The sequence below is a fragment of the Salvia hispanica genome, chromosome 2, assembly GCF_023119035.1.
Source record: "Salvia hispanica cultivar TCC Black 2014 chromosome 2, UniMelb_Shisp_WGS_1.0, whole genome shotgun sequence".
Classification (NCBI taxonomy): Eukaryota; Viridiplantae; Streptophyta; class Magnoliopsida; order Lamiales; family Lamiaceae; genus Salvia; species Salvia hispanica.
Window position 1 is genome coordinate 3305439 of NC_062966.1, and position 9168 is coordinate 3314606.

At 36.9% G+C, this 9168-nt stretch overlaps 2 protein-coding genes across 2 annotated transcripts; one reads left to right on the forward strand and one right to left on the reverse strand.

Moving 5' to 3' along the window:
* Nucleotides 1–4109: 4109 nt before the first annotated feature.
* LOC125208440 (rop guanine nucleotide exchange factor 12-like) lies at nt 4110–6579 on the reverse strand. The gene is made up of 6 exons (XM_048108053.1): nt 6210–6579; nt 6030–6146; nt 5741–5895; nt 5591–5665; nt 5275–5517; nt 4110–4927 (listed from the first exon to the last, which is right to left on the reverse strand). The coding sequence occupies exons 1-6, from the start codon at nt 6469–6471 to the stop codon at nt 4271–4273; spliced, it is 1509 nt and encodes a 502-aa protein (XP_047964010.1). The 5' UTR covers nt 6472–6579; the 3' UTR covers nt 4110–4270.
* Nucleotides 6580–7040: 461 nt separating this feature from the next.
* LOC125204110 (60S ribosomal protein L37-3-like) lies at nt 7041–8795 on the forward strand. The gene is made up of 4 exons (XM_048102669.1): nt 7041–7139; nt 7247–7382; nt 8391–8492; nt 8572–8795. Exons 1-4 carry the CDS (start codon nt 7137–7139, stop codon nt 8619–8621), a joined length of 291 nt encoding a protein of 96 aa, XP_047958626.1. The 5' UTR covers nt 7041–7136; the 3' UTR covers nt 8622–8795.
* The last annotated feature ends 373 nt before the right edge of the window (nt 8796–9168 follow it).

A 9168-nucleotide genomic window follows, 5' to 3' on the forward strand; every position in this document is an offset into this window, starting at 1 on the left:
TTTATGCTTAAGATGTTTACATTCAAGCTATTTTATATATTATATGGTTATAGAGATAGGGGTGTGATCCGTTGCTAACTTCTTTTAAGTTGCTAACTTGTTAACTCATCAATGCAATGTATTAAAAATGTCAGCACGATGATACTGAAATGTCAACATAAACTTAAGTTGATATTTTAATACATTATGTTGACATTTTTAATACACTACGTTGATGAGTTAGCAAGTTAGCACTTAAGATGTTGACATGTCTGTTGACATTTTAACGCACCCCGATAGAGATATACTACTAATATGCTAACTAATTTTGAAGTGCTAACGTACATCCAATCTCGTGCTTCCACCTAGCATGAAACATGCAATATTATAAAAACTAAAATGCAATATACATTTGTAAAAGTGATAGATGGATTTTGGCAGATTGCATTTTAGTTATAGGAAGATTGCATTTTTTATTGTTGAGTTTTGCATTTTATATATAGTTTATTTTACACTGTTGACAATTTATGTTCAAATGCAAAACTCAAAAATATAAAATGCAATTTGCCTATAGCTAAAATGCAATATGCGAAAATGCATATACAACTTCACTATTGCATTTTAGTGTTTACAATATTGCATTTTTCGTGCCACGTGGCTGCACGAGATTGGAAGTACATTAGCACTCTAACTAAGGATGCGCCCAAGTACTCCCCATGTGGTCATATTCTCATCTATATAAGTTCAAAATGTTTACTTTCAATCCAACAAATTAATCAAATTAATCATTTTGAAACACTGTAATTTTAAAGTTTGAGTTTTGAAGCTTCAAGTCATTGTAGTCATTTATTGTATTCTCGAATTAAAAATTCTAGATCCGCCTTATTTCAGTATTCATAATCACTAGAGGTAACTTACCCGAAATCAAAACACCGATAATAGTAGTTTGAAAGTGAAATCATGCAAACATAAACATAGTTACACATGGATGTATTATATTACTAACTCACCATTAAATTGCTAACTATAACTAAATGATAAGCATTAGATCTTCAAATCAAGGGTCAAGATCATTTATCCCCGAGTATGAATACAATGAACAAAACATGTATTTTTGTCAATTAACAACAAATTTGTTATAACTAACTTTTTAAAAATTATCTCAAAACTTTAAATGCATATAACTATCTCGATTTAAATTATTTTTTCACACAACATATATTTTAAATTAAAGATAATTTTATAAGGATTCCAACGGGATCCTACATGCATATATTTCGATGTCAAAATTTGATAATGTAACGCCCCACTTTTTCAAACCCTAATTTTCGGGTTATAAAATTTTTGCATTAAATGCCTTAAATGCTATGATATGTGGATTATTTGATGAGTAATTAATTGCATAGTGTCTTTGTGACCTAATTGCGTATGAGAATTGAGATTGAGTTGAATAGTCAATTTGTTGAAATGTTGACGTGGCTATTGAATAGTCAAAGATGGGAAAAATATGACGTGGCCGTTGAAAGGTCGATGCGTTGAGAAAAAGAAGAGGAAGTGAAGAAATGATTGATTGGTGTGAATATTTGATGCGGAGAAATATAATTGTGGGTGAATTATTTTTCCTAAGGGATGAGTGAGAATTAAATAGGAGCATTATTAAATCATGTGGAATTTTCGGCCATTATTATTATTTGGAGGAGAAATAATATTATTCTTGGATTTAATTATTTGATTGGGATAATTATCCAAATTAAGTCCAAAGTCCGATTTTTCCTTATTTGTTGGTGGGATTTTCGGCCCCTATGATTTTATTTAAGGAGATTTTCGAAAATCTCTTATATTATGGGAGAGGGAATTATTTATTTATTTGATCTCTTATTTATTCTATTCCATGAATAAATATAAATATGCTAGAATATCCTACCATATCTTGCCATATCTAAGAAGATATTGCCATATCCTAATTTAATTAGGATTTATATTTAAATCCCTTTTGAAGATTGGAAGTACACGCCACTTTTGGCTATACTTGGGAGATTTAATTATTATTTTTCTTGCTCCGTGATATATTATTCTACTCCGTGAAATATTTGAATTTAAATCATAGGCTAAGTTAATAGCCTAGAATTCGAAATTCTCTCCTAACCATCCTCCAAATTTTCGGCCTCTACAACCAACAAATCTCTCCATATCTTCCAAATCTTGATTTATTTAATTAGAGATATTATTATTTGGCACTCTATAAATATAAGAGAGAGATCAAACCCTAGAGATCAAAACTGGCGTCTCCCACTCCCCCAATATTTTGAAATTCTCTCCCCCACTCTCTCCAAATTTTCTTCAAGTTTTCTTCAAGATTTCTTCATCAATTGAGAAGAATTCAAGTTGAAGTTCAAGATTTTATTGAAGAATCAAGGCTATAACTTGTTTCTACCGTTTGTTCTTTTGGAAAAGGTACTTTAATCTTTGATCTCCTCTTCTTCTACCGATTAATCGGTGTTCTTGAGTCCACATGCATTTAGATTGAGTGAAGGGGAAATAAATTGATGAAATTGGGATGCATGGATGTGTGTGTGTGTATGTGACCGAGAGTGTGTGTGTGTGTGCATGCCTCGGGAGGCGTGCACATGTGTAGTGTTCGTGTACGTGTGTTGTGTGTGTGGAACACTCATGCGTGACACGATATAACGGTGAATTTGGAGTTGTTCATTGAATAAGAATGATATGCAAATCATACCTTGATTTTGATTGATGATTTTGAAAATAATCGATGGGAAAAAGGGAAATATGGGAGACATGCATGATTTGAAATCAATGATTGAAACTGATTTGTGATACGCCTAATTTAAAGGTGATACTTCGCGCTCTCAGCGTGATAAACGAGGAGAAGAGAATACTCTCGAGATAAGCCGAAGAGGTGGGCTTTCTTTTAAAATAAGGACATTGTCCTAAACTGATATTGATGAGAATGAGATATGTGTTATCATGCCTTGATTTGTTTTTCGTGCCTATCCCTCGTGGCTATGCCACTATTGATTTAATCGAATTCGGATCCTTGTAGAGCCGCAAACTCTACTTGGGTTAGTGTACACCAATGTTAGACCGAGTGTCAGCGTACGGGTTGGCCGGTCTAGTGACCTGGATTGCGGCCGCATTCCTTGTCATGTAGAATGAGGATATGGTAAACGTCGATGTGAAAAATGGTTGCGCGACCGTGATATTTGAGAAAGAATCTATTTTGGTGCCTCGGGTCTTTCTAAAGTTAAAACCCCGATGGACACTTGAAAATGGCATGATAACTATAATTGTGATAAAACTGTTTTCGGCATGAGTCCACTGAGTATGTTTATAGTACTCAGCCCTGCATGTGTTTTCCCTATGTGCAGGTTGAGCGGTGACGAGCGGGCGGCGGTGTTGAGTAGGAAATAATAAGATGATCTGTTGGTACTTTAAGTGTCGTTGTGTCTCCATACATAGCCTCACTTCTCTCTTGATCGCTTCCGCTATTTTATGAAAAATTGTTATCTTTTGGTTGGGATGAATACTTTTATTTCGTGGGAATATTTTGGATATGAAACAGTTGGAATTATTTTGGAATCTTTGCTATTTTGGAGCATTTATTGCGATAGCCTTTTATTGGATCTCTTTGCTAAGGCATTATTCTTCTTCTACTTAATTGTTTTGGTTAAATCCCTTTATAAAATGGAACCCTAGCCTATGATCTTTGATACATTTAAGTCTGCTTAGTTAACGATCACCGCATTTATTATACCCTAGATGGGCGGGTCGTTACAGATAAAATTTTCGAAAATGTTCGTATATTTCGTTAAGCAGTTTTATATCAATACAACTTATATAATATGCTAATATAATGTTTGTACAATTTCAATATGAAATTGTGTTAAATATAAAAAAAAATGAAAAACAAAATTACACATGACAATTTATAAACTCTAAAATCTTGTGGTCTTAAATTAATTGTAGTTAGCCACTAAGGGATAAGTTAGCAATTGAAATCTCCGTAAACACATATCTAAATAGCTTAGAAAAATTGTTTTCTCTTTAAATCAATCATAGAAACCAATAAGTCTGCTCTAAACCAGAAAGATCAACTTAGTAAAACCGTGACATTCTTGTGTAGAGCGAGTTGCTTGCATTTCTAATACTACTACATCAAATCCAGAGTTGAAGTATGTATTTGTGTTGTCCTAAAAAGGTGAAAAACTAGAAGTTTGATTAGTTATGATAATTTGATATATACATACATAAATGATGTTGGCATTTGTGAGTACTAATGGCGTAAGGATGGACTTCTTAGGCCACTCAAGTTCTCAAGCTTCTCTAAGAATCTCTTGTTTGTAGCAATGATGGTTGGCTTGATAGGAGGAGGAGGAGGTTCGTCCTTGTTGGGGTCGGGCTCCCCGTTCTCCCAGCCCATGAAATCGAGCAGCGTGGGCTTCGAGGTAGGGGTGTCTGCGTCCGACTTGGGTGGGGTGAAGGGCTTCTTCACTTGGTCCCCGGACGCTTGGGAGTCGATGAGCATGACATGGTCTATTCTCGAGAGCACGGTGAAGGCCAGGCTCTCGATGATTCTTGAGTAGCTCTCGAGAATGGCGTGCCCCACGTTTCTGTTGTATTGGATCTTGTTTATGTCTAGATCAGATTGAGGGATTCCTGGGAATCTATGCTTGAGAATGAGCAGGATTGTCTCTGCTCTATCTTCGAAGATCTCTCTCTTCTCCATGCTCACAGCCGACCCCCAAGCCGGCTTGCTGTCCTTGGCATTCATCTTCCTCTCCCAGATCACCACCGATGCCTCAATCTTGTTCTTCAGGTCAAGGATCTTGTGCTCCGATGACAGGTCCACCGACTGGAGGAACACGTCCGGGTCAAAGAATTCGTCCGTGATGCTCTTGTACATTGCATCCCCCAGGCTCGCTCTCCCGTTCTGCCCACACCACACCACACCACACCCTCTTACAAATCTTGCAACAAATCTAAATACTCCATCCGTCCACCAAATGTTGTCCATTTTTGTCATTTCGGTCTATCCACAAAATATTGTCCACTTTCATTTTTTTTTCTTCCCATTTTTGGTAAGTGAACCCCACTTTGCACCAACTCATTACACTCACATTCTATTATAAAACTAATAGTATATAAAAGTAGGGCTCACATTTCTACTGACTTTTTCAACTCTCATTTCTTCACATTTCTTAAAACTCATGTCAAGTCAATGTGGACAACGTTTGGTGGGCGGAGGGAGTAATGCCTTGAACTACCAATTTTGATTACCTTAGGAAGAGCTTCAATGTAGCTCTCGGGGATCTCCATCTCCGTCAAAACCTGTGCGTTTATGGCCATCGCTGCTTTCAGAACTTGGTTCACGGAATCCTTCTGATACTGCAGCCATTTCCGTGTAACCTCAGACAGGCCGTTTGGAGGAACCTTTGGCGTCGGGATCCACCATTTTTCGTTGTTGCTAGGTCCCTTCTCGTAGTAGAACTCGTTCTGGTCCTTGAAGTTGTCAAGGCAGTCCTGTCTCACCACCACAAGAATCAATATCGTAGAAAATTGAGGAATTGAAGATGATATCATCGGTCTTACTTACAAGGAGCATGCCATCGAGCTTCTTCAAGGCAGGAATATTCATGTGAAGGTCAGTTCTCTGTCTTGTTATCATGATCTGTTATGGAGTCAAGGCAAGTATTTAGCTTTCAAATATGAGATAGAAGGAAAGAGTAAAAGAGAAAAGTGAGACCTCCATGTTGCTACCATCTTTAGCCTTTTGTTTAGAAGGAACAAATTCAACAATATGATCTGTGACAGATAAGAGCCAATCAATCTCCTTTTTCCACCTTGCCTTTGTTTCTGGTGCCATTGGCTCCAATTTCTTTTGCTCTCCAAATGCAGAGGCTGAAATCAATCAATCAACATATAAAGTTGAACGAAAAACTTTCATTTTTAGAGAACATGGAGGTAGATCATATTTCCTAAAACGAACTAAAAATGACCTCCCTCCGTGTTTTAGTTTTGTGTGGAGTAGCAACCTGCCAAGTTCGTAATAGCATTCGACAAAGCTAGAGCAGACGAGACGCCTTTTCCACCACCGGACATATCCTCTCCTAGAAGCAACTTCGCAAACTTTTCCTTCATCATATCCAAATCTACATCACACCAAACACCATTTTATAAACATATTCAAAATTCATCAAGACATGTATTTTCACCTGAAGGCGGCCCTCTCGGCTGAGGAGGAGGGGGGGCATCGTTAGGCTTAACAGCCTCAGTCCGTTGCTCAACAGGCGGGGCTGGCTGCTGGTCATTGGGAACGGGCAGGGGGCTGGAAGCCTGGCTCCTGGAGATGGGATCGTCGTCAGCACCATTAGTGTCGACGATCAAACTCTTCTGCCTGATCCCATCAAACATCCCCTTAAACTGCCCCAGCTTGGCTCGCAAATGCTCCTTCTCCTCCTCTAGCACGCGCACCATTTTTGCGTTTTTAACTTTTACGATCCAACCTCGAAGCTGACCCAACTTCGTTATTTTTTAAAATTTTTGTGGCTTCCTCTTGGATTAGCTAGAGAGAGGGAGCTAAGGGTTATTATTTTCGAGGGAATGTGATTATTATCAAACTTTCTTCTTTTATTTTTCATCCTAGTTTATCAATGTAGGAATGTGGGGTGCATGCTTTCTCCATTCATTGTCTGGTTTTACCATGCTTCTAAAATTAACGGTGTTTTCAAGATTCATTAGAGCCAACAATTTCTCTCTCACTCCCACACACTAAATAAAGATCAATTTAGCCATGCTATAATTCTAAAGTTAATGACATAAACTATTTATTTAGAATCTACTTACCTAACATTTACAAAAATCTACTCAAACTTTCGGGAATACTTAAAGGATGAAGATAATAAAAAAATTAATTTGTTATAAAATTATTAATGAACAAAAGATTTTAGAATAGAGTATTAAATATGGAATGTGAAAATAAGAACAAGCTCACAAAGGGGGAAAATAAAGGCCCATTAACAATCCAGTATTTTTCAGAGCCCAAACCCATCTATATCTTGTTCCTATAAATATTTTATGACGTAACTTATCTCTCTTCTTTTTCCCATCGAATCTAGGGTTTTTGCAGCAGCACCACAGCAATGGTGATTTCTTGATTTCTGTTTCAATTGAAATTTTGATTCGGCCTATCGCCGTATGTAGTGATTAGAAGGATACAATATGCTTATCGCCGTCTGTTTTGTTTTTTCAGGGGAAGGGAACAGGGAGTTTCGGAAAGAGGAGGAACAAGACACACACACTGTGTGTGAGGTGCGGCCGCCGCAGCTTCCACTTGCAGAAGAGCCGCTGCTCCGCCTGCGCTTACCCGGCCGCTCGCAAGAGGACATGTATGTAATTTCTGATTTTGTTGATTGCGATTTTATTTTTTGTACTGAATTTGATTGTGTTTAGAAATTTTAGTTTAGTCTGTATGAATGTGGTTTGCTCATCTCCTATTTCATATATTTTGTATGCTTGATTTGAGTGTGTTGTGTGTTAATTAGTTGTAGGAATTATAATTTGGGTCGTGCCGTTCGGTTGCCATGATTATGTGTGATTAAATGCAATGACTAATCTTCACATGTCCGGCCTGTGACAATGTATCTTTGACCGCCTGTATAAAGTCAATAAAATCCTATGACTTATTTGATCCTGGACAAATCCTATTGTGGCTTATCACATTCTCTCTCTCTTTCCTAAAAAGATCTAACTTTTAAAACAGCATGGACTATAATGCAAAATTGGTAAAGTAATTTTTTTCTAAAGAAAAAATGTGATAGTGTCAAATGGGTATCACGAGGAATAGGAGTTCCCTAAAGCAGAAAGTTTCTATTTTTGTGAAACAGGCCAAAAAGTAAAGAATATTATATATCACTATTATCTTGTCTAGTCTAACGAACTGAACTCTCATGTACTTTAGTAATAGGTTCACTGTGCTGTAGGACTAGGTTGGTATTGTTGGATTGTTTCCAAAAACTATTACTCCCTTCGTCCGCCATTAAAAGTCTCATTTGAGTTTGGTACGGGTTTAAAGAAATATAAAAGAAAGTGAGGTAGAAAAGATAGTGGAACATGTTATCCATTTTTATATATATTGGTTTTATAATAGAATGTGGGTGGAATGAGTTAGTGAGAAGTGAGTTATACCTACCATTTATAGTAAAAGTGAACCGAGCCTCCTAATGCGAACGGATTAAAATGGTAAACCGAGGCTCTGGACGGATTATGAGAGTAACTGCTATTAATTTTGTTGATTGATAGAGAAGTAAGGCAAGGTTAGGTCTGTTGTACTGAATGCTAATGTGAAGGCATTAGATGTTGAAAATTGAGTGGTGATATGTTGGTACATTATGCAGACAACTGGAGTGTGAAAGCCATCCGAAGAAAGACGACGGGAACCGGACGCATGAGGTACCTCCGCAATGTCCCCCGCAGATTCAAGACCAACTTCAGAGAAGGTTTGAAACCTCTTTGTCCATTCTTATATTTAGACTGTTCGTTGGTTGCATGAGATTTGATTTATAAATTTTGATTTAGGTACCGAGGCTGCACCAAGGAAGAAGGCTGCCGCAGCTGCCTCTGCTTAGGTTATTATTATCTCTTAAATTTTGTTAGTGTTATGGATCAAAGACCACTTCACTTCATTGCTGTATCTCACTTTGTTCTGTCCCTCTGCTTATGTTCATCTATTCACTCTGTCCACGAACCAATTTCCATTTTACACCCCAAACTCTTTATGAAACGTGGGGTGGATTTCTATACTTTGAACCAAATCATAATTCAAATTTGTGCAATCATAGTTTATGAAATGATATATTGTTAGATAGAAAGAGGAGTGAGTTTTGGCAATGCAACACAGATGTGTAAAATCAACATAGACTACCTCAGTTCCTATAAAAATCAATTATATATTGTTAGATGGAAAGAGGAGTGAGTTTTGGCAATGCAAAACAGATGTGTAAAATCATCATAGATAGACTACCTCAATCTATCTATACATATATAAAAGGGAGTTTTGGCCTTATTTTGAATTTTTATAAGTTATGGGCATGCATTAGAATATTTGATAGAGATTGTAGGCAAGTTTGTAAATTATCTATAAAATATGTAGGAAAATGACTTTGAAGCATAAGA